Source organism: Salvelinus alpinus, chromosome 8 (genome assembly GCF_045679555.1).
Source record: "Salvelinus alpinus chromosome 8, SLU_Salpinus.1, whole genome shotgun sequence".
NCBI lineage: Eukaryota > Metazoa > Chordata > Actinopteri > Salmoniformes > Salmonidae > Salvelinus > Salvelinus alpinus.
In genome coordinates this window covers 32,531,747-32,558,585 of record NC_092093.1, presented here as the reverse complement: position 1 = coordinate 32,558,585, position 26,839 = coordinate 32,531,747, and the positions used below count along the sequence as shown (strand labels likewise).

Sequence of the window (26,839 nt, the reverse complement as noted above, 5' to 3'; positions counted from 1 at the left end):
TTCAGTTTATAATCAGTTTTCCTTTTAATGTTCCATCTTCATTTAAAATAGGTACACAGGTCATTTGTTTCAAGATCATTTTTATGGATCAATAAAAACTGTTTTACATATTATTTACAATCATACACAGATTAACAATGTGGTTGCCATGGTTATTTCAGCACTACACAGGAGACATTATAAAAAAAATTGAAAACCCCTACCAGCCCTTACCCCAGCTCATAGTGGCTTTGGCACTGTTTACAAATAGAAAGTGTCTGTCTGTCTGTCTGTGTGTGTTATTTCCCCCTGCACCAGACTGAAAATGAAAGTAAACATTCACAAATGAAGTACAAGCCTCCTACAAGGTCACATCTTCATTATTGTTTTCATTTCACGGCTCTATTTACAGTTAGCTGCTAGGCCAGAATACGGGGAGCCACCAATACTTTCTGCCATCCCCTTGTTGATCAATCAGCAGGGAGAACCAGAAATAAGTTATTGGGAAGGAAAGAGTAATGTCGTTCTGCCTATACATCATAACTGTACAAACTATGTTAACATCTCATATAAGACTCTTTCTGTTCAGTGGCCCCACAATGGTATTGCGTAACAAAATCAAACAAATGTGAATCTAGCACTCACGACTACTGCAGTCATTGATATTCCAGAAGGTTGGTTCTAGAATGGGTAGGAGAATATAGTCAGCTTGGCTTCCCAAGCTGCGTCATCAGAGCTTGTGCAGACCAGCAGACTGGAGTGTTTAAAGACAAATTCAATCTCTCCATATCCCAGTCTGTTGTCTCCACATCCCAGTCTGTTGTCTCCACTTGCTTCAAGATGTCCACCATTGTTCATGTACCCAAGAAAGCGAAGGTAACTGAACTAAATGACTATCGCACCGTAGCACTCACTTCTGTCATCCCGAAGTGCTTTGGGAGGATAGTTAAAACCCCCTAAGGGCACCGGCTGCGTCAATGTAAGTTACAACAAAAAAGTCCATCAAAATCCGTCAATTTAAGGTAGAGATATGTTTTTTTCCCGCATCTGCGGTGAAAGGTGGCAGAGCTAGAGCGGTATTTGTCAGACCATGAGTCATCCAGAAAATTGGTATTCTCACAAATGTCTGAAGCCGGTTACGACGTTGAACTGCAGTCAGGTCAAGACCCTGGTGAGGACGTCGAGCACACAGATGGGCTTATGGTAGAGAAATGAACGTTCAATTTGCTGGCAACAGCTCTGGTGGACATTCCTGCAGTCAGCAAGCCAATTGCACGCTCCCGCAACACTTGAGACATCTGTGGCATTGTGTTGTGTGACAAAACTGCACATTTTAGAGTGTCCTTTAATTTAATGGTCCCCAGCACCTGTGTAATGATCATGCTGTTTAATCAACTTCCTGATATGCCACACCTGTCAGGTGGATGGATTATCTTGGCAAAGGAGAAAATACTCACTAACAGGGATGTAAACAAATGTCTGCACAATATTTGAGAGAAATAAGCTTTTGTGCATATGGACAATTTTGTGATCTTTTATTTCAGCTCATGAAAAATGGGACCAACACTTTACATGTGGCGTTTATATTTTTGTTCAGTAAAATCTGAGTGTCCCGGATTTACATTTACTATGTTATGTCTAGTCTATGAGACCAGGCTGCACCGTCACCTTACGCAACAACCTAGACCGGCTACAATTCGCATAACGCACCAACAGATCCATGGACGACGCAATCGTCATTACAATGTACAATCCCACCTGGACTGAGAAATACCTATGTAAGAATGCGGTTAATAAACTACAGCTCAGCCTTTAACACCATTGTGCCCTCTAAGCTCAGTGCCCTGGGTCTGAACCCCTCCCTGTGCACCTGTGTCCTGGACTTCCTGACGGGCTGATCCCAAGCGGTGAAGGTAGGCAACATCTCCGCCATGCTGATGCTCAACATGGGGGCACCACAGGGGTGTGTGCTCAGCCCCCTTGTGTACTCCCTGTTCACCCATAACTGCGTGGCCACGCATGTCTCCAACTCAATCATCAAGTTCGCCGAGGACACAACAGTGGTAGGGCTGATTAGAAAAAATGACGAGACAGCCTACAGGAAGGAGGTTAGAGCCCTGGCGGAGTGGTGCCAGGAAAATAAAATCACCCTCAATGTCAACAAAACGAAGGAGCTGATCGTGGACAACAGGAGACAGCAGAGAGAGCACGCCCCCATCGACAGGGCTACAGTGGAGACAGTCAAATGCTTCAAGTTCCTCGGCATGCACATCACTGAAGACAACAGTGCCTCTTCAACCTCAGAAGGCTGAAGAAATCACAAACTTCTACAGATGCACAATGGAGAGCATCCTGTCCGACTGTATCACCGCCTGGTACGGTAAATGCACCGTCAGCAACTGCAGGGCTCTCCAGAGGGTGGTGTGGTCAGCCAAAGGCATCATCGGTGGCACAGGAAGGCCAAGAAGATCATCAAAAACCTCAGCCACCCAAGCCACGGCCTGTTCACCCCGCTACCAACTTGGAGACAGTACAGGTGCATCAAAGCAGTGACCAAGAGACTGAGAAACAGCTTCTATCTCCAGGCCATCAGACTGTTAAACAGGCACCACTAGCCAGCCTCCAACCAGTACCCTGAACTTTAATTATTGTTTACTAGCCAGCTACCACCCGGTACTCTACCTTGCACCTTAGAAAGCATTCCACAGGGATGCTGGCCCATGTTGACACCAATGCTTCCCACAGTTGTTTGAAGTTGTCTGGATGTCCTTTGGGTGGTGGACCATTCATACACATGGAAAACCTTTTAAGCATAAAAACCCCAGCAGTGTTGCAGCTCGACACAAACCGGTGCGCCTGGCACGTACTACCGTACCCCGTTCAAAGGCACTTGCAATTTCCATCTTGACCATTCAACATCTGAATGGCACACATACACAATCCATGCCTCAATTGTCTCAAGGCTTAAAAATCCTTCTTTAAAAACAGTCTCCTCCCATACATCTACACCGATTGAAGTGGATTTAACAAGGGGCATCAATAAGGAATCATAGCTTTGACAAGATGTCATGGCAATAACAAGTGTTCTTAAAGCTGCAATATGCAACCTTTTTGGGCGACCAACAAAATGTACATAGAAATGTGAGTTATAGATCTGTCACTCATTGAAAGCAAGTTTCAGAAGCGGTACAAAACATTAGGAACACCTGCTCTTTCCATGACAGACTGACCAGGTGAAAGCCATGATCCCTTACTGATGTCACCAGTTAAATCCACTTTAAATCAGTGTAGATGAAGGGGAGGAGACAGGCTAAATAAGGATTTTAAGCCTCGAGACAATTGAGACATGGATTGTGTATGTGTGCCATTCAGAGGGTGAATGTGCAAGACAAAATATTTTAGTGCCTTTGAATGAGGTATGCCAGGCGCACTGGTTTGAGTGTGTCAAGAACTGCAATGCTGCTGGGTTTGTCACATTTTCCCATGTGTATCAAGAATGGTCCACCATCCAAAGGACAACCAACCAACTTGACACTGTGGAAAGAATTGGAGTCAACATGGGCCAGCATCCCTGTGGAACACTCCATGCCCCAACAACTTGAGGCTGTTCTGAGGGGAAAAAGTGGGTGCAACTCAATATTAGGAAGGTATTCATAATGTCTTGTACACTCAGTATATATGTATTCTGGACTCTGACATTGCTCATTCTGATATTTAATGACATTTTGAATTGTGTGCATTGTTTGTATTACTAGGTATTATTAATGCACTGCTGTAGCAAAAAATACAAGAATTTTGCTGCACCTGCAAGTATGTGACAGAGTACAGCTATGCAGATGACAGTAGGTAACAGGGACCTTCCCTTGTCCTTTTGCAGTACGGTTGAATACATTTCGCAATGCATAGAAAATATCATGTCGAAACAGCTGACATCGCAAACCCTCTAAAACACAACCATCTTCAATTCGAAGGGGATGTTTAGATGTGTAGTGCTGCATCTGAAAGGGAGTGGAGTAGTGGTTGGAGCTGCTCTCAGCTGCGTAGGCCAGTGTGTTTGATCTAAAAACACAGCATCCAGGGAGATGCAGCTCTCCTGCACACCTCAGACAGTTATGAAGCGTTTCAAGTTGCTTTCCCTTTGAATGATGGTGTAGTCTTTCATGCATTTGGATGAGTGCTGCATATCAATTGAGAAGGACTAGAAACCTGCATCGGAGTCCCTCCCAAGTCACACAGCTTTCAGCTAACAAATCCAAGGTGACTATAGCTTGACTCTCAATTGTTCAATAGTTGATCATTTGAGGTTTAAAAGCCACCAGGCGCTTGACACCTCTTGGTGCATACAGTACTAGGGATACAACACTTGTTCACCACACATTACATGTAGAAAATTAGGTCATACAACACAACTATAAAATCAACCATTTACATCCGTTCCATTTATCTCAAAGGAAGATTATTCACAAGACATTGTCAGTCTGTCTTTAAAAAAATCCAATCCAAACAAAGCAGGTACTGTATATATGGGGTTTTCAGTAACATTTATTGATCATTTAAACCGACAAGTTCCATGTGGAGCAACCCACCAAACCTTCCAATGACAACCCACCAAACCTTCCAATGACAACCCACCAAACCTTCCAATGACAACCCAACCACTGGCACATTAGCTAGTGAAGGATTGGGAGTTTTTGTCCCATTGGTATTAAAAGTTAGCATGATGGTGAAAATACTACTGTATGCCATCTAACCAAAGAGAAAGAAAATACTGAATCTGGGTTTTAAAAGAGTTAATGAGATAAGGAAATAACAGAACAACACTTTAATACAATAGTTAGTAAATCTTCACATGGATGAACAACCGAAGGCAGCACTGAGGATTCTTACGGGGCCGTTCAATATGCAATCATCTTCACGTTATGGACGGAGCAATAGAAAGAGTAGTGATGGTCATGGGGGACATTGTATACAGACAACTGCTTTCTCTTTCTTCCCACTGGATTGCAAAGATTGGACTTAGTGTAGGTTAAGTGTGACTTGCTGGCTGAGCTTCACACACGTACACAAGCAGACACAGTCCACCAATAGTAACTTGGAATAAAGACGTAAAAGTACAACCATGTAGTCAGTCATCCTTCACACCATGTGCAGAGTATAGTCACGGATTACAGAGCTCTCGTTCCAAAACCTCTCGTACCACATTGATCAAGCGCTACACTTGAAGCACACTTACATAAAGTTCATTTCCATTCAAACCCCCAAGGAGGGCATACCTCAGGGGCACAGCAGGTGCAAGATCTAGAACAAACAGAGAGAGAGAGAGAGAAGAGCGAAGCGAAGCTAAACTAGATTTATACCATACTGCTAACCATGTCCTTCAGGTGATGTTGGTTCCTCGTTAATCCGACTGATGCGGGGGTAGATGTTCAGTGCGTGACGCTACCTTGGCAGGGCCCGTACTACCCAGCATGCCTCACAGAGGTGGCCTGGCGAGCCTTGCGCGTTCCAGATGAGCAGAAAAACAGTGAGTGAGTGGTGGTGGAGATGCGATTCGATGTGGCGGTACCGCTGTCTGCTTGTTCTCTAGCGCCTGCACTGTAAACAGAGACCCGGGAGGAGGAGGGGCTAGGGCAGCTCCTACCCCACCCATGTCGTTCCCCTTCCTCTGAAGGGGGCCTGGCCAATCACTCACTTCCCCAGCCGCTGCTCACAGGAGGCATAATGCTGAAGGGCACTGAATAAGTCCTCATAGGAGACATCCACATGGGAGGGTAAGGAGCTGCAGGAGAGAGGGAGGATGTCAGAGATATATACTAGAGAGACACCTCTAGCCTACTTCAGATGGCAGCAGTTTATCTCAAATCAAATCAAAGTTTATTTGTCATGTGCGCCGAATACATCACACCTTACAGTGAAATGCTTACTTACAGGCCAATAGTGCAAAAAATGTGTTAGGTAAAGCACAAGGCACCCGTAAAACTGCTGCCAATTCTTCCGGCGCCATTTTAACAAAGAATAATGCTAAATAATGTTGTTAAAATAGATACCAAGCAATAAGGGGTCAACAGAAATGTCATGTTACATTAGTAAAGGCTCACAGTAAATACAATTATGTACTTTACGACGGCAGTCATAAAAAAATCTGTGATTAGCAAAAGCTGCTGCTTGAGCTACCGTCAAAGCAGTTACAGTACTATACCGCCATCTAGTGTTTGGTGAAGGTAAAAGTCCTTACAAATACAGTATCTGTCAAATAAAATGTTGCTTTGTAAACACTGATAACGTTCAATGATGTGGGCCATTCTGACTGAACTTCATGACTCCCAAACAATGACACGTCTGAAAAATAGCATTGTTAGTGATGCATCATCATCTGGTAAAGTCTAATTACACATCTTATGTAGGCTGAACTGCATCATTAACTCTCAGTATTTCCATGATCTTTAAAATAGCCCTACTACTTATACAAAGTTGCACAGAGGCATTTTTAAAAGTCTTGCCAATCGTTCAAGCCGGGAGGTAAGTGAGGCAGCAGAGACCGGTTTACCAGTTATTCTGCACAGATGAACACAACAGGCCCATATCCATTCTACTCAGGATGTAAAGCATAAGCACACACTTCCTCTGTCTCCCACACACACAGCGAGTGGTTATAATGGGACAGGAAGAAGAGAGGAACCTCTGTCATTCCTGTCCAGCTCTACAGAGCAGCGGCTATCCCAGAATGTCTTCTGGACATGAGTAAGGCAGCCTCATTTAACACACGCACACACGCAATACTCACATGAACTCTGTCAGTCTGATGTGCCAGGGCAGGAACCCCAGGGTGCTTTCTATTGGGCCGAACTTCAGAACCAGGTCAGGATCTGGTGTAGTCTTCGACTCTGCACAAACCGAGATAGCATGGACAGAGGTCAATGAAAAACACAATCAATGGAAATCTCATAAAAGTGTCCTCTGCGGAGCATTTAACCCTCAAGTCATTTTTTGTGGTCCCGCGGAAATCAAATGAGCATAATAAACAAAATCCATCAAAATCTGCCTGTTGAAGCTAGACATACGATTTCTCTACATGGCGGACTTCCGCATCTGCGGTGGAAGGTGGCCGAGCTACAGCGGTGTTTGTCTTCTCCCGAAAACGTCTGTACCGTCCGAGCGGTTTGGCCTACAAGCTAATATGACCACTCTTTGGAAAGATGACTCACGAACATGTCAGTTGTTTTGCTCCAAGACCCCCACAAGCCACACGGGACTCATCTGAAGTTGGTACCACCGATCTGCCAACTTCTGTCTGAAGCGTCCTAACGGTTTGGCCTCTCAAGAGCATGTCGATTGTTTTGCTCTAGGACGCCCCCAAGCCTCACAAGACTTGATGAATGGAAGTATAGTGCCTTCAGAAAGTATTCACACCACTTGACTTTTTCCACATTTTGTTGTGTTACAGCCTGAATAAATAAAAAAAATCATTGAGATTTTTTGGTCACTGGCCTAAACACATAATATCATAGTGGAATTCTGTTTTCAGAATTTGTACAAACGAATTAAAAATGAAAAGCTGAAATGTCTTGAGTCAATAAGTATTCAACCCCTTTATGTCAAGCCTTAAAAAGTTCAGGAGTAAAACAATTTCCACCAGACACTGGGAGATGAATTCGCCTTTCAGCATAACAAAAACAAGTCCAAATCTACACTGGAGTTGCTTACCAAGAAGACAGCGAATGTTCCTGAGTGGCCGACTTACAGTTTTGACTTGAAAATGGTTGTCTAGCAATGACCAACGACCAATTTGACAGAGCTTGAAGAATTTAGAAAACAATAAAATGGGCAAATATTATACAATCCAGGTGTGGAAAGTTCTTGAGCACATACCCAGAAAGACTCACAGCTGTAATTGCTGCCAAAGATACTTCTACAAAGTATTGACTCAGGGGTGTGAATACTTATATAAATGAGACCATATTTCTGTATAAAAAAATAAACATACATTTGCAAACGTGTTTTCACTTTGCCATTATGGGGTAATGTGTGTAGATGGGTAAAAAAAAAAGTATGATAGACACCTTTAAAAATATAGAAAACATTAGATCAAACCATGAATTGGGCCTTACTGATATTAGTCTATAGTAATGCATTGAAAAACAGATACATACATGGAAAAACATATTTTGTTTTGAAGTGTTTGTCCTTTATCTGAGAGATATAAGAAAAATATCAGGAAATTATTATTTTTTGACATATTTAGGAGGTTGCTAAAGCATAAGGACTGTTGAAAAGATTGAGAGATCCTAGAGATCTAAAGTGACAGTTCAATTTCTTCTTGAATGTTAGGCTGCATGTACACAGGCATCACAATTCTGATCTTTTTGCTACTAATTGGTATTTTGATCAATCAGATCTTCTGCCAATAGTTTGGCAAAATAATCAGAACTGGGCTGCCTGTGTAAACGCAGCCTTAGAGAACAGCAGCAGCAGCTTGCCAAGCCCCTTAGATAGTGAGATGATTAGAGAGTCCCTTTCGCTGTGCCCCCCTGGATCCTGACAGCGAGCGGGTCTCTGACATCTGATTGTACTGACGAGCAGCTGCACTTACTGGGCCTGAGGTAAACACACCATAACTTCACTGAAGTGAACTCTGCTATCCTCTGTAGTTTATATTCTGTCTGGAGACCATCTTTCTCATCAGTTTGTTCATATTCCTGCCTCGGGTCTCATCCATCACCTTCTACTGAGCGAGTACACATAGATGTGTTCCACTGAAGTACTCGTGACGTGATTTACAGCGGGTGAGGGTGATCAGTCTTAGCCAGGGACTAACGACGAGCAGAGCTGGGGTGGGCAGAGGGCTCAGGGAAAATAACCCACTGAGAGAAGAGCTCTCTCTGGCACAGACTCCCAGTGCTTCATGTTTCCTTCATCTTTTGATCAAACACTGTGGAAGGCTCGTCTAACAGGGGGCTCCTTGACCTTTACTCATTCCCTTTACACCATCCTTGCTGAGCTTCAAATAGAGTGAAATTGCTACTCTCAACATCATGCCAAAGGAGAGCTGGTGAGCTAAGCTTCACTCCAGCTTGTAATAGTATGGCACAGATTTACTATCAGATTTACAGTCTATGATCAATAGAATGTCTGTGGGGTTTAACCTGATAAGATAAAACAATGAAATAAAAGGTATTGTCCACTGCCCATAAATAACAGCACTAAGGACAACAGCGAGAACCAATGTCCTGTCCTCCTCCTGGTCATGGGGGAGGGACCTCCTCACCTCTGAGTAGAGAGTCAAGCACAGTCACGTTGATGTCTTTGGATGTCTTATCCATCTGTTCCACAGCGCTACACAGCTGCTGTGCTGCCTGGACGATCCTCAGCTTCCCATCGTCTGGAGACAGCACCTTCACCACTGCCTGACACGACAGCACTGTGGACACACACACACACAGGAATACGGTCATAATAAGCCCCAAAAAACACAAATACCGGTACTCAGGCACAAACACTACCACACACCCACACACAGTAATAATACCAATCAATGGTAAAAGTGTCTGACTAAAGGTCAGTGGGTGGTAACTCGGAAATCCTGCTTCACAATCCTGCTGTTACGCTTGAATATTGCATTCATAAACAGGTGATTGTTGGATTACAAAACAATGAAGAACAGGAATCACAATTAAGAACAGGATCATATAATTCATAAGTTATTTAAGTGAATTATAGGGTATTTGAACAGGAATTATTTTTTAAACACTTTAGCATACACTCTTATCCATAGGGTTAAGTGTCTTGCTCAAGGGCACATCGGCAGATTTTTCAGCTAGTTGACTGAGAACTTTTCGGTTTGCTAGGCTACCTGCCGCCCAATTTCCTTTGGTGAAGAGAATTCTTCTGTGTTGTGTTCCTGCACAACTCCATATGGTCTAATTCTGACTGTATGCCATAACAGATTGACTTGCTCAGGGGATAAAGGTGTTGTGCCAAAAGCAGATGGAGAGTAAAACCGCACAATGCATCTTAAATTAGCCCATACAGGCTGGCTGCAGTCCACATGCCCTTTAATAAACAAACGCCACAGAAAATATAAACAAAAGCCTGGTGGAACTGGAATCCATCTAAATAAAATTATAAACTATAGTATTTATAATCAGTTTCAAACTTCATTCAATAAGTGATGAATTGTGAAAATTGCACTCCCAATGATGCCTTGCAATCTAAACTCAACCCAAAGTGTTGTATCCAATAGAATTGAATTGATTATTTATTCATAATGGTTATTCACAACCAAATAGCCTACACATGGCAGAGTTCTGAATGCTTCTCTGTTGTAGCCCTTCCAGTTTTTCCAGGCTATGGTGTTAAATAGGCTTGATGAAGTGATGTCCTTCATTTATTACTCATCATTAATGCAGTCTTTATGTGCTTATCAATGCACAAGAGCCTTTTCTCCACCACTCCTGTCGATAAAATAACTTTATCCAAAATAAAGTCATACACAAGTTTTAGTGTGCGTGACGTTTCAAATGCATTTTGTCATTACTAAATGTGTAATGTGATAGGCATTTTAAAATGACTATTTAAACTAGGGATGCACGATAAATAAAAATATATATATATATTTTTTTTTAATCTGTGAAAATATTGGAATCGGACGACATTAGCTAAAAATACCAACATCGGTATCAACCCGATGTCTAGTTTAACGGCGATGTGAAAAACTGATGTCAAAGTTGACGTGCATACCTATATAACATAGGTACATGACATAATGACGCCACGTAAAACGGTGCGCTACACCTGCAACTCAGCATTCCTAACCTAGCCCACAATGTCTACTGTGTGGATCGAACAGTCAACAAGTCGAGCAGTCATTTGAAAGAGTAAGAACATTTCAGCAAGACAACTCAAAGGAGAAATCCATTAAAGCCAAGTAAATGAAATAATTTCCCTTGACAATCAACCGCTCTCTGTCATGGGTGATGTTGGCTTTCGCGACTGGTCGAGCACCAGTACACACTAACGTTACGAAGTGCGCTATTGTTCAGATGTTGCCCTACCGGAGTTACACAGTAATAGCGTCACGACATACATACTATGGAACGCCGTTTGGGTTTTTGCGTGTCAAAAAAAGATATGTCAAATAACACTATTTGACAATAATACTATTTGACGCGTTAAATAAGCTTTTAACTTGACACGTCATATAATTATAGAACGTTGTTGGTTCTGAATTTGCACGTGCAAGCCAAGCGCCACCACTACTATCAGCACTGTCAAAGCTGTACAAAAAAAGACTGCAAACAAGCAAACACCAGCCACGAACGATGTGCTTACAACAATAAAGCATTATTTTAGCTTTAGCTTGGTAGCTAGCTAGCACCAATACAACCAGCCTGAAAACAATGACCAGTAGAAACTGCAGTCATTTTCACTATTCTTAGCAATGATTTAGGAATCCTTGTGAGTAAGTATTAGCTAGGTAGCTACTTGTTGTTCGCCTATTGAAATTGAACTTCAGTTCATGAAAATAAATAGCTAGCTAGCCAGCTACTTAACCCTGTTGCCCAAAGCTAACGTTATAAGCAGCCAGCTAGCTTCATCTGGCTAGTGATGCTCGACCTGACCGAGTTGTGTTGTGAAGCTAGCCACAATACGGATTAGGCACAATAGTGGAATTTGCGGATTGCCTACAAAATAAAAGTACCTCTTAGAAAGTGATGCAGATGGTTACAATTGGTGGAATAATGCCATATTTAGACCAGATAATGTCAAACAAAGTTGGAATGTGAAGCAATGAAATGGGGTATCAGTCTACTTGGTGACACCCACAGAACACAACTGTGAAGAGTTTACACAAATATTAGCATTGTAGCTCTTATCGCGGGACTGTGACTGAAATCACCTCCCCAGTCAGCCTATTGTGTGTATTGACATTCATATTGCACTTTACAGCTTTACCTAATGATTGGTATCAATGAAATGGGATAACAGTCTAATCAATACCCAAGATATTTTTTCCCAACGTCCTCCTCAGCATTATCAGACTCAAACATTCACACAGTATTGTTTTTCCTCAGGAATAGTGTTCAATACATATAGGTTGACAATAAATGTGGCTCAATTCACAGTTGTTTCAGAGTCCCGCAATAACAGCTACGATGATAATGTTCTGCGGGTGTCACTGAGTAGACTGACACACCATGTCATTGATCCACAATCCATAGGTAAGGATGTGCAGTGAAATAAGTATGCCCCTAATGCAATTCTAAAGTAAAATTTCAGATTTTTTTCCAATTAACAAATGACTGTATTTAGTTGATTTTATAGAACATTCCAACCTCGATTAGCATGATCTATTCAATTATGGCATAATTCTACTATTTGTATGCATTTGCATCACTGTCAATCACATACTTTTATTTTGAAGGCTAACCGCAAATTCCACTATTGTGCCTAATCCGTATTTTGGCTAGCTTCACATAGATGGGTCCGACCACATTTAATCAAATAAGAACTGTATTATGAATTAGGGTTATTATGATATAGATGACACCTAGCTATATAAACACAGCAAAAAAAAGAAGCGTCCCTTTTTCAGGACCCTGTCTTTCAAAAATAATTTGTAAAAATACAAATAACTTCACAGCTCTTCATTGTAAAGGGTTTAAACACTGTTTTCCATGCTTGTTCGATGAACCATAAATAATTAAATGAACGGTCGTTAAGACACTAACAGCTTCCAGACGTTAGGCAATTAAGGTCACAGTTATGAAAACTTAGGACACTAAAGAGGCCTTTCTACTGACTCAAAAACACCAAAAGAAAGATGCCCAGGGTCCCTGCTCATCTGCGTGAATGTGCCTTAGGCATGCAGCAAGGAGGCATGAGGACTGCAGATGTGGCCAGGGCAATAAATTGCAATGTCCGTACTGTGAGATGCCTAAGACAGCGCTACAGGGAGACAGGACGGACAGCTGATCGTCCTCGCAGTGGCAGACCACGTGTAACAACACCTGCACAGGATCGGTACATCCGCACATCACACCTGCAGAATAGGTACTGGATGGCAACAACTGCCCGAGTTACACCAGGAACGCACAATCCCTCCATCAGTGCTCAGACTCAGCCTATTGCGGACAGAGAGGCTGGACTGAGGGCTTGTAGGCCTGTTGTAAGGCAGGCCCTCACCAGACATCACCGTCAACAATGTCGCCTATGGCCACCGTCGCTGGACCAGACAGGACTGGCAAAAAGTGCTCTTCACTGACGAGACGCGGTTTTGTCTCACCAGAGGTGCTGGTCGGATTCGCGTTTATCGTAGAAGGAATTAGCGTTACACCGAGGCCTGTACTCTGGAGTGGGATTGATTTGGAGGTGGAGGGTCCGTCATGGTCTGGGGCGGTGTGTCACAGCATCATCGGACTGAGCTTGTTGTCATTGCAGGCAATCTCAACGCTGTGGGTTACAAGGAAGACATCCTCCTCCCTCATGTGGTACCCATCCTGCAGGCTCATCCTGACATGACCCTCCAGCATGACAATGCCACCAGAAATACTGCTCGTTCTGTGCGTGATTTCCTGCAAGACAGGAATGTCAGTGTTCTGCCATGGCCAGCGAAGAGCCCGGATCTCAATCCCATTGACCACATCTGAGACCTGTTGGATCGGAGGGTGAGGGCTAGGGCCATTCCCCCCAGAAATGTCTGGGAACTTGCAGGTGCCTTGGTGGAAGAATGGGGTAACATTCCACAGCAAGAACCGGCAAATCTGGTGCAGTCCATGAGGAGGAGATGCACTGCAGTACTTAATGCAGCTGGTGGCCACACCAGATAGTGACTGTTACTTTTGATTTTGACCCCACCTTTGTTCAGGGACACATTTTTCAATTTCTGTTAGTCACATGTCTGTGGAACTTGTTCAGTTTATGTCTCAGTTGTTGAATCTTATGTTCATACAAATACTTACACATGTTAAGTTTGCTGAAAATAAAGTAGGTGGCAGTGAGAGTTTAGTTTGCTAGTTAACTATAGCGACTGAAACAGATTGTCGTTTGCTATGTTTTTGGGGAAGAACATTGTTTGCATCCATGAGCTAGCTAGCTTTTTTATGACCATCACTGTGTAAGTGCACGAGACAACTTTACCAGCATCATAGCACACATATCGATGAATCGTTGTGACATATGAAATACGATTGAGTGTAATCAATGTGTAACTACGTAAACATTTTATGAACGTGTTAAATTATTGTGTGACATGCAGTCATATTCAGGTCCTGATTGGTCAAAGTGTTATTTGACACGGATCTTTTTTGACATGTGTAACAGTATAACTTTAAACCGTCCCCTCGCCCCGACACGGGCGCGAACCAGGGACCCTCTGCACACATCAACAACAGTCGCCCACGAAGCGTCGTTATCCATCGCTCCACAAAAGCCGCGGCCCTTGCAGAGCAAGGGGAAACCCTACTTAAGTCTCAGAGCAAGTGACGTAACTGATTGAAATGCTAGTAGCGCGTACCCGCTAACTAGCTAGCCATTTCACATCCGTTACACTCACCCCCCTTTCAACCTCCTCCTTTTCCGCAGCAACCAGTGATCCGGGTCAACAGCATCAATGTAACAGTATAACTTTAAACCGTCCCCTCGCCCCGACACGGGCGCGAACCAGGGACCCTCTGCACACATCAACAAGGGTCGCCCACGAAGCATCGTTACCCATCGCTCCACAAAGGCCACGGCCCTTGCAGAGCAAGGGGAAACCCTACTTAAGTCTCAGAGCAAGTGACGTAACTGATTGAAATGCTAGTAGCGCGTACCCGCTAACTAGCTAGCCATTTCACATCCGTTACACATGCAAAGACCGAAACAACGTTCCATAGAAATCCTGGTTGAGAACGAAATGAGTGAACAAATGAACAACGAAACAGCACAGCAAGTAAGTGAAAGAAATAGGTTTTGATTATGTTTTACTAGTAATGTGTACATAGGTAAATGCCAACAAAATAACTTTTTGGTCAGTGTAGTGTGTGTGTAACCTTTATTTAACTAGGCAAGTCAGTTAAGAACAAATTCTTATTTACAATGACGGCCTACCTAGGGCCAAACCCGGACGACGCTGGGCCTATTGTGTGCTGCCCTATGGGACTCCCAATCACGGCCAGATGTGATACAGCCTGGATTCAAACCAGGGACTGTTGTGATGCCTCTTGCACTGAGATGCAATGCCTTAGACCGCTGCGTCCATGTGTGTGTTTTAACTATTTAACTGTACTAGGATGTTTAAAAAGGCAGGTAAAATTGCAAATATCGGTTACCGGTATCGTTTATTTTGGCAAGGAAAATATTGGTATCGGCCAAAAATGTCATATCGGTGCATCACTAATTTAAACAAAAAAAAACATTTGATTAGCCTAATAAAATATTGAATAAGTATTCTTCCTCAAATGAAGGGGATGATGACGCAATCTTTGCGAGAAGTAGGGAATCTAATTTCATTGGTCAAATCATGGCTCAGACACTTCATTCAAAATAAATGGAGTTAGCCAAATAAATGAAGCTAACCCTGAGGAAGACCCTTTTCACACTACGATAGATTCTCTAGAGCAGGGTTCCCCAACTGGTGGCCAGCGGGTGGTTATTTTTAAAAATTTTAAATTAATGGTTGGACATAAGACTAAAAACAGGAAATTAGCTCCAAGTTACTTAAATTTTGGAAATCTATTCCCAAATATTCGGTTGTCGGGACGGTTGTTGCTCAGTATGTGATAATGTGACCAGAAAATGTTGTATACAACAGCAAACTTTCCAGGACATATACATGTCTTATATTGGCAGAAAGCTTACATTCGTGCTAATCTAACTACAGTGTCCAATTTACAGTAGCTATTACAGGAAAAAAGACTATGCTATTGTTTGAGGATAGTGCACAACAACAAAACACTCATCACAGCAACTGGTTTAATACATTCACCTCTGAAGGTAAATAGTGCACTTACATTCAGTAATCTTGCTCTGATTAGTCATCCTGAGGGTCCCAGAGATAAAAATGTAGCATAGTCGTGTTTGATAAAATCCATTTGTATATTCAAATGTAGGAACTGGAGTCTGTTTGACCCCACTGCTGTCACAGGCTCCCCAACCACCCCGCCTGGCCATGAAAGTGGCAGAATGTATTTTCTGTAGGGAAGCTAATGATTCATCATGCACGGCATTCCTGGGAGTCTGTAAACTGACATTTTTTATTACCATAGCATTTTTGTATGTTCTCTATAGTTACAGTTGAAGTCAGAAGTTTACATACACTTAGGTTGGAGTCATTAAAACTTGTTTTTCAACCACTCCACAAATTTCTTGTTAACAAACTATAGTTTTAGAAAGTCGGTTAGGACATCTACTTTGTGCATGACACAAATCATTGTTTACAGACAGACATTTATAATTCACTGTATCACAATTCCAGTGGGTCAGAAGTTGACAAACACTAAGTTGACAGTGCCTTTATACAGCTAGGAAAATTCCAGAAAATTATGTCATGGCTTTAGAAGATTCTGATAGGCTAATTGACATCATTTGAGTCGAGGTGTACCTGTGGATGTATTTCAAGGCCTACCTTCAAACTCAGTGCCTCTTTGCTTGACATCATGGGAAAATCAAAAGAAATCAGCCAAGACCTCATTTTTTTTGTAGACCTCCACAAGTCTGGTTCGTCAGTTGGAGCAATTTCCAAACGCCTGAAGGTAACACATTCATCTGTAGAAACAATAGTACGCAAGTATAAACACCATGGGACCACGCAGCCGTCATACCGCTCAGGAAGGAGACACGTTCTGTTTCCTAGAGATGAACGTACTTCGGTGCGAAAAGTGCAAATCAATCCCAGAACAGCAGCAAAGGACCTTGTGAAGATGCTGGAGGAAACAGGTACAAAAGTATCTATATCGACAGTAAAACGAGTCCTATATAAATATATAAAAAAGCCAGACTGGTTTGCAACTGCACATGGGGACAAAGATCGTACTTTTTGGAGAAATGTCCTCTGGTGTGATGAAACAAAAATAGAACTGTTTGGCCATAATGACCATCGTTATGCTTGGAGGAAAAAGGGGGAGGCTTGCAAGCCGAAGAACACCATCCCAACCGTGGAGCACGGGGGCGGCGGCATCATGTTGTGGGGGTGCTTTGTTGCAGGAGGCACTGGTGCACTTTACAAAATAGACAGCATCATGAGGCAGAAACATTATGTGGATATATTGAAGCAACATCTCAAGACATCAGTCAGGAAGTTAAAGCTTGGTTGCAAATGGGTCTTCCAAATGGACAATGACCCCAAGCACACTTCCAAAGTTATGGCAAAATGGCCTAAGGACAACAAAGTCAAGGTATTGGAATGGCCATCAAAGCCCTGACCTCAATCCTATTGAAAATTTGTGGGCAGAACTGAAAAAGTGTGTGCGATCAAGGAGGCCTACAAACCTGACTCAGTTACACCAGCTCTGTCAGGAGGAATGGGCCAAAATTCACCCAACTTATTGTGGGAAGCTTGTGGAAGGCTACCTGAAACATTTGACCCAAGTTTAACAATTTAAAGGCAATACACTCAATTAGTATTTGGTAGCATGTAAACTTCTGATCCACTGGGAATGTGATGAAAGAAATAAAAGCTGGAATAAATAATTCTCTACTATTATTGACAAATCACATTCTTAAAATAAAGTGGTGATCCTAACTGACCTAAGACGGAATTTTTACTAGGATTAAATGTCAGGAATTGTGAAAAACCGAGATTAAATGTATTTGGCTAAGGTGTATGTAAACTTCCGACTTCAACTGTATGTACTTAAATGTATAAATTGACGAACAGTTAAGCAAGCTCCTGGCAGACTTCATACAAAATATTGTGTAGCAATGTAATTCTTCACTGGATCAGTCTGAAACTTTGCACACATTCTGCTGCCATCTTGTGGGGGGAAAAAATCTAAATTACACCTAGGATCCGAACGCAATGTATGGCCTTTCTTTTGCATTTGTAAGATGAAAAATAATAATAATAGAAAACACGTTTTTTGGTTTGTTCTATCTTTTACCAGATCTAATGTGTTATATTATCCTACATTAACTTCATATTTCCACAAAGTTCAAAGTCTTTCCTTTCAAATGGCATCAAGAATATGCATATCCTTGTTTCAGGTTCTGAACAACAGGCAGTTAGATTTGGGTATGTCATTTTAGGCGAAAATTGAAAAAAGGGGGACGATGAGGTTAAGCACTCCGATAAAAAAAATGAAGACACAAATTACTAAAGGGGGAGCCAGAGATCAATATAGCCTCACCAGAAGAACAAAAACCTGTTCCCGACCCCCCTCCTCCTCCTCCCGCTGCTGCTGGCCTTCACATATTCTGCCAAAACACTCCTGATGTTGCCGGTAAAAGGCTACACCAGCGGTCGGCATCCTTTTGCATTTGGAGTGCCAAGTTACTGTACCATTTCTACTTATCTGCGTGGCAGTTATGATTTTCATATGCACATTTTCGTGGAACAGTTTAATTTCATATATAATAAAGTCATCTTATCTAAAAATCTATGTCATGTGGTTAATCAACACTATCTAAATGAAAATGATAAATCTGAAAGTAACTTCTATTGCCATTGCATATATGTAAAAATAGCCTACATAAAGCCAACAAATAAAAACATTGACGCATCGCAGATAGAAAATATCCTGATAAAAATGTATATCCTATAAATCACGTTGGCTACGCATGGCCTGTCTGCAAAGTACTTGAAACTATTGTATTAACTTGGTCCAGGGGCAGCTCGTGCTAGCAAACTTGCAACATTGGATAAAATATTCTGGGCCCTCAGTTTCCCAGCCAGTGAGCTACGGACAGACACAGATGTAGGCTATATGCCCAAGGAATAATCATGTAGGCCTATTTGATTATGTTTCCACTGGATCAGCGCATTACATTTCCCCCCCCCTTTCATGCTGAGTGGTAATCGGAAGGGAAAGAGCTTCAAATAGGCAACATTGCAGAACTATTTTAATTCTCAATGGATGTAAAAACAGACTTCGTTTACCTGCTGTTTGAGGCAAAGAAAACTATACTTTGAGCAGCTCCACAGGGATGGTGAGTTAAGACATATCAGATATAGTATCATATCACAGAATGGGAAAACCAGGTAGACTAGTCCTACTTCTATATGCGTAATCAGGTGCGTGTCCATACTCAATATTGTCTTTTGTTTGGAGCACTCCGGTCAATGAATACATTGACAACTCGTAAACGGAATGAAATAAACCAAACATTTTTCTCACAAGTGTAGCCTAGGTTGTGCACTCTGCAAACAACGTGTCCACTCCTACAATGACAACAGTAAGACTGTAATAATAATATATTGAATATATTAACAGAAATTATCGTAACCAAACAAACATTGTAGATTAGAAATGATGGGAATTAACAGTAAATGTACTACTAGTGATACTGGTGTGCCACCCCCGGGGCCTCCGTAATGGATTAGTCCACTCAGACGGGTGTCTTATGTGCCATATTTCAACAAATATATTTGCCACTGCTCGACAAATTTGTTGCTGAAGCTGAATAACTTTCCCTATTCCCTCAACCCTTGCTCTCTTTACGTGACACATGTATGCATCTCATGCACGTAACCTATAAGGTCTGACCTATAGCATATCATAATCACATCAATAAATTGATTATAACACACTCAAAACACAGTAACGCATGTGACAGCAAAGTGGTTGCAGGGGATGTGACAAATAACCTCAAAACTGAGGAATGTTTACTGGTTGGTCAGGAGGGAAAGGGGAAGTCAGAATGGAATAAATTTGACTAGTTGTGGAAAATAGTGGAGATCACGAAAAATAAGGTAAGGAGCAAGCGCAGCGTGCATATTGTGTGTGCCAAACAGGTGCTGTTAGATTAAAATCATTTTTGACCATTTGGAACAATGCAAACAACATTACAATTATAAGCATGCCAGAGAGTATTGTAATGTTTTTGTTTTGTCTTTATTACAGCAAAGACTAAAACCAGTCGCATTCACTCGTGAATGTAATTTCCAAAATGGAATGGTCTATTTATTATTTACACTAATTATTCAAGGGTCGCTTTGTTATTTTGTTTAAAAACTAAAATGGTGGTTATACAAGGGTGCAATACTAAGCCTACTAATGATAATGACATGACTTATTATAATAATGATTATCATAACAATAATAACAATAAGGATATCAAGAAAAAGGAGCGAACAGTGTAAACACTAAATAAATGATAAATAATACCAGAGGCTGGCTGGTCTAACAAAAAAAGTGAAGCCTTTATTACAGCATAGCAAACAGCCGAATTCACGAAATCAGTAGGCTATTAAACAAACACTCAAACAGAAGCAGGATCTGTCTTAGTTCTGTAGGTAAACTCAGCAAAAAAAGAAACGTCCTCTCACTGTCAACTGCGTTTATTTTCAGCAAACTTAACATGTGTAAGTATTTGTATGAACAGAAGATTCAACAACTGAGACAAACTGAGCAAGATCCACAGACATGTGACAAACAGACATGGAATAATGTGTCCCTGAACAAAGGGGGAGTCAAAATCAAAAGTAAGTCAGTATCTGGTGTGGCCACCAGCTGCACTAAGTACTGCAGTGCATCTCCTCCTCGTGGACTGCACCAGATTTGCCAGTTCTTGCTGTGAGATGTTACCCCACTCTTCCACCAGGCACCTGCAAGTTCCCGGACATTTCTGGGGGATATTTCCCTAGCCCTCACCCTCCGATCCAACAGGTCCGAGACATGCTCAATGGGATTGAGATCCGGGCTCTTCGCTGGCCATGGCAGAACACTGACATTCCTGTCTAGCAGGAAATCACACACAGAACGAGCAGAATGGCATTGTCATGCTGGATGGTCATATCAGGATGAGCCTGCAGGATGGGTACCACATGAGGATGTCTTCCCTGTAACGCACAGCATTGAGATTCCCTGCAATGACAACAAGCGCAGTCCGATGATGCTGTGACACACCACCCCAGACCATGACGGACCTTCCACCTCCAAATCAATCCCGCTCTAGAGTACAGGCCTCGGGGTAACGCTCATTCCTTTGACGATAAACGCGAATCCGACCTTCACCCCTGGGGAGACAAAACCGCGACTCGTCAGTGAAGAGCACTTTTTGCCAGTCCTGTCTGGTCCAGCGACGGTGGGTTTGTGCCCATAGGCGACGTAGTTGCCGGTGATGTCTAGTGAGGACCTCCCTTACAACAGGCTACAAGCCCTCAGTCCAGCCTCTCTCAGCCTATTGCGGACAGTCTGAGCACTGATGCAGGGATTGTGCGTTCCTGATGTAACTCGGGCAGTTGTTGTTGCCATCCTGTACCTGTTCCGCAGGTGTGATATTCGGATGTACCGATCCTGTGCAGGTGTTGTTACACGTGGTCTGCCACTGCGAGGACGATCAGCTGTCCATCCTGTCTCCCTGTGGCGCCGTCTTAGGCATCTCACAGTACGGACATTGCAATTTATTGCCCTGGCCACATCTGCAGTCCACATGCCTCCTTGCAGCATGCCTAAGGCACGTTCACGCAGATGAGCAGGGACCCTGGGCATCTTTCTTTTGGTGTTTTTCAGAGTCAGTAGAAAGGCCTCTTTAGTGTCCAAAGTTTTCATAACTGTGACCTTAATTGCCTACAGTCTGTAGGCTGTTAGTGTCTTAACGACTGTTCCACAGGTGCATGTTCATTTAATTGTTTATGGTTCATTGAACAAGCATGGGAAAGAGTGTTTAAGCCCTTTACAATGAAGATCTGTGAAGTTATTTGGATTTTTATGAATTATCTTTGAAAGACAAGGTCCTGAAAAGGGGACATTTCTTTTTTTGCTGTGTTTATATGGATGATTAACAGTTAGGCTGTTGATTATAGACCTAATTAAGTTGGGGTTTCCTCTCTCCTCACTTTTCTTAGACAATAAGGCAAAGGCTGTTTTCTCGTCTCCTAACTCTGCTGCTACCTCCACAGCATTGTTCTCAGCAGCAATATGCTGCTTAACTTTGCTATTATGCCCATAGCAATATGGTCTAGGAAAAGGCACCAATTCAACAGTGAACTGATGTGTTTCAGAACCGCAGACAGCGACCGCTATCCAATGCGGCAGATGGCGCATCTGTTATAAAATAATATTTGTATTAGTGTTGCACCATTGTTCCTACGTAATATAACCATATACAATTTGGATCAGTCCACTCAAACAGGCGTGAATCAGACAGTTGTCTTGTACACCATGATTATTAAATATTTTTTGCTGCTGCCCGACTAAAGAAATCTCAGTCGACCAACAGCCTATTGACAAAACAATCGACTAAATGGGGTCAGCCCTTATCTCCACAGTTTTGCAAACAGGCGTGCGTGATGTAGTTTACAATCAAAGTTACCTGCTACATATCTCAGAGTTCTGCGCTCAGCTCTTTTGCCGCCAATTGCGCTCGGTGTATCCATTATAGTTCAGTGGGTGTATCATACAATGCGTTCATATGGCAGAGGGAGACACATTCATAACCACATTGCAAAGGCCTGCCCGGCGTCCTGTGACAGATGTCGCCTCATCTGTGCAAAAGCCCACCATTCGAGGAAGCAGCAAACAAAAGTCAATGCATGGGCATCTCGGCCCTCACAGCTAGTGTCCATTTGGAGAGCATAATATGGAGTTTGAGTCGTTCAGTCAGTTTCCTCTTGATAATGCTAGCTATAGCATCAATTCTTAAGTTTCACAGTGCTATCTGACAAAGGTATTGAATTGAGTTTCTGTGCCTCCCAACACATTGTTTTCACCATATCAATTGCGGCCGGTAACATCAAAGTTTCTGCAATAGTGTGTGGTTTCATAGCGTAGCGGGCTTAGCCCTTCACCATGGGAATGATTCAAGTGCAACGGTCAAGTGCAGCCTTTTCTCATGATCTAAGGGAACCCTCTGGTTGAATTTTTACTTTTAAAATTAGAATAATTTGAATTTAGATATTTATTTACAAAAAAAATTACCCCGTTTTCTCCCCAATTTCGTGGTATCCAATTGGTAGTTACAGTCTTGTCTCATCGCTGTAACTCCCGTACGGACTCAGGAGGCAAAGGTCGAGAGCCGTGCGTCCTCCGAAACACAACCCAACCGCACTGCTTCTTGACACAATGCCCACTTAATGCGGAAGACAGCCGCACCAATGTGTCGGAGGAAACACCGTGCATCTGGCGACTGTGTCAGCGTGCACTGTGCCCGGCCCGCCACAGGAATCGCTAGCGAGGGATGGGACAAGGACATCCCTGCCGGCCAAACCCTCCCCTATCCCGGACGACGCAGGGCCAACTGTGCGCAGCCCCATGGGTCTCCCAGTCGCGGCTGGCTAATCAATACAACGTTACGACAATGTCTTAAAGTAAAGGACTGCCATTTCTCTTTGCTTATTTGAGCTGTTCTTGCCATAATATGGATTTGGTATTTTACCAAATAGGGCTATTTTTTGTATACCACCCTGCCTTGTCACAGCACAACTGATTGGCTCAAACGCATTAAGAAGGAAAGAAATTCAACAAATTAACAAGGCACACCTGTTACTTGAAATGCATTCCAGGTGACTATCTCGAAGTTGGTTGAGAGAATGCAAAGAGTGTGCAAAGCTGTCATCAAGGCAAAGGCTTCAAAGCTGTCATCAAGGCAAAGGCTTCAAAGGCTACTTTGAAGAATTTGTTTAACACTTTTTTGGTTACTACATGATTCCATGTGTGTTATTTCAAAGTTTTGATCTATTCACTATTATTCTACAATATAGAAAATAGTAAAAATAAAGAAAAACCCTGGAATGAGTAGGTGTGTCCAAACTTTTGACTGGTACTGTATATTATACCCACGTTTTCAGTCGCAATTTTCTTTTACCACATGTAGGCTAAATGATTTCCATATTGATAAAAAAAATGATGCCTGACTTTTGTTCTATGGTAGGCCTACAGTACTTTTAAACTCATATGAGAGGGGTTGTAGGCTAAATTGTTCATTTTTGATGTTGCTTGATGAAGACATGCTGTTAGCAACTCTGTGCTTTGTCTTGAGACTAAAATATAATTAGTGTAGCCTACAGACGAAGAAATGTAACCTTTATGGTCTGCACGTTTGTGAATCGTTGCATTATTCAAGAGTGTAATGGGGTTTGTATCCATTTTTCAAACGTGTAATATGGTTAAAGATGAAAAGACGCTTGCATAGTCGAAGCACGCTGGCTAGTGGCTATACTGGGATATTTCATTGGGATATTTACGGCAAATGCCCGTTGCCAAGAGCCGGACCATCTTGTGGCACATGATGTTCCGTTGCTAATGTGAATTGAAAAGTGTACTTTAACGCTGCCTCTCCAACTTTCATTAATGAGAAAAACCCCTTAGCCTGCCCGGGAGCAGGTTAGTTCTTAAGGATTTGTTGCCTTAAAAATGTACCTGGCTAAAATGTGAGCTACTTTCGTGGTACCGGTTGACCTGAGTTCAAAGTTACCTCACTAACTCCTTAAACAAAATACGTAGTATAGGGCTCAGCTCTTTAGACCAGCACTCCTAACCTGGGAAGCTTGACACATACGGCTCCTGGTGTCTCACCTTGATTGTCCTGTTTGTCAGTGCCATTGTTGAGGAACTCTACAGAGTGCTGCTTGGAGCCTTCCAGACCCAGGAGCTCCTGCTGCTGCTTCAGGATCTCCTCCATCAGCCTGGAGTTGTTCCTCCTGAACACACCTGGGAACCAAAAAGGAATATGTGAGCAATCCAATATCATACGGGGGGGGGGGGTACAATCTCAACAACTTTGAAACAAGAAAAATTAGAGAGAAATAATTTGCTGTCTTTTAGAGCTGAGATCTGAAATTAACATCATGATATAGCAAGTAAGGCTAGTCATTAGAGGCAAATAATGTGTCATATGACAGATTTGGCTGTGAGAGACTGATGACATAAGTCAGCAGACATTGAGGAACAGCGCCACACCACCAAACACTTAGACGGCCATCAAGAAGGATTCAACAATATTTTCCAACAACTAGCCAATGACCCAGTAGGATGGGCTGTGGTGAAACAGGAATAGCAATACAGTGTGTGTGTGTGTAACCTTTCAGTTAAGACAATTCCCTGTAGGCTCAAATAACGAATTAGGTGAAAAAGCCATTGGGCAAACCTTGAAAGCCTATTGAGGCTTCTCTGTCTGAAATCATCTATGTAATGAATGATACATTACTAAGCATATATGGCAAAAGTGGGTTGTTGTAGACTTCTGAAAGGGAAGAAGGCCAGATAAAGCCATTTACTATCAGATAATTTTTTTGATAAATTATCAAAGATTACTAAGCACCAAAATAGAAAAATTCACGTGACTGTCTGCTGATGTTGTATTTAGCACTTCCTGGTGTGAATAAAAATAATGAACACATTTTATAATCAAATGATATCTTACCGTGATTATCGTACACACTGATATAAGATATGCCGACTGCCATGCACCACACGACAAGGTTGGCAATGTCTGTGTATCTCGGCTCCTCTTCCGCTATCAACAAGCCTATATGGTCAGGCAGCTTCTCCAGAGATTTCCCATCCGCCCCCCAGCGATACCGACGACCAACGCGTTTACCGGGTGCAGGAACGAGCTTTTTCTGTTTGGGAAACGAGAGAGCTATCGGCACAAGAAGCGCTGCTAAGGCTCGTGACCATAGCTGCCCATTCCAATTGCGAAGGCGGATTCGGAACAAAGTGATAAGCGTTCTATGAATGTGGAGAAGGACATGCAGAACCCGCCACACGAACTCGTACACGAGAACCATTATGCAGCCCTCCTCGACAAAATGTCAAAATAGAATAATTATCAGAAATTCATATAGCTCTGCATTTCAAGTCTAGTAATGATGGCTATACACTAGTCTAGTTCTGTGAGCCATTTCACTTACTCCCAACACCTCCGTTTGCCGGCTGCCATCTTCATCCAACCATTACCCTCTGAACCCGGAGATACACGTAGCTCAGTCGAGCTCAGTGATTGGACGATTCAGCAAACATGAAATCACGCGAGATCTAGGGTTGTACTTTCTATCGCAACCTAGATTTTTAAAAAAATTATTGGAACAATAATAACAATATTACACATCAATACAGTTACATTATTGTGAATATAATGGTTAAAAAAATGAAATAATAGAACACTAAGCGAAAGAATAGAACACTAAATCATTAACATGGTAGATGTAAGAAAATATTTTAAAATAAGTTTCTTTAACTTTTGGGATAACTGGACAAGTAAAGTAAAAGGTAGTCGCTTTTGACCATAGCATGGGTTGGTCACTTCCATAGCAATATATTGAATTATAATCACCAAAAATTCCTTCATTAACTGCCAATTATATCCACTTATTGATGCATTTTTTATCCAAAAGATTCAAGTCATTAATTTGTAAACTTAGAAAAGAGAGAACAACCTCATAATATAACAAAGTGTTCTTAATAAGTCCTAGTAAAGGAAGTGGAATTGCTTTGCAAACCTTCAAATATTCTCTCTGAGTAATATTAACCTGAAATTTACCAATGAACTCATCAAACGGCAAAAACTCCCCAGTGTTGTCTACCAAATCACATACAACCTAGAGGTCATGTGCAGGTTTAGTACCCTAGAAGTGCAAGTCTGTCTGTGTATTCTACTTATACCTATTTACTAATGTATATTGCAGTAGCTGTTAATACAGCAGTTCAATGTTTTTTTTATATAGGCTACACAGCTAAAAGTAACTTCCTTATGTTAGGTTATATTATTAGAGTAAGAACTCAAC

At 42.2% G+C, this 26,839-nt stretch overlaps 1 protein-coding gene across 2 annotated transcripts; it reads right to left on the bottom strand.

Annotated features, from left to right (window-relative positions):
- Positions 1 to 26,035, bottom strand: LOC139582981 (dehydrodolichyl diphosphate synthase complex subunit nus1-like). Of its 2 annotated transcripts, XR_011676463.1 has the most exons (6): positions 25,477 to 26,035; positions 24,630 to 24,764; positions 9,245 to 9,397; positions 6,764 to 6,863; positions 4,617 to 5,758; positions 1 to 4,570 (listed from the first exon to the last, which is right to left on the bottom strand). XR_011676463.1 is itself a non-coding variant. In XM_071413540.1 (5 exons), exons 1-5 carry the CDS (start codon positions 25,841 to 25,843, stop codon positions 5,668 to 5,670), a joined length of 846 nt encoding a protein of 281 aa, XP_071269641.1. In that variant the 5' UTR covers positions 25,844 to 26,035; the 3' UTR covers positions 1 to 5,667. The 2 variants fall into 2 exon arrangements, 1 of the variants encoding a protein (XP_071269641.1); XM_071413540.1 differs by having other exon boundaries at positions 1 to 5,758.
- Positions 26,036 to 26,839: the final 804 nt, after the last annotated feature.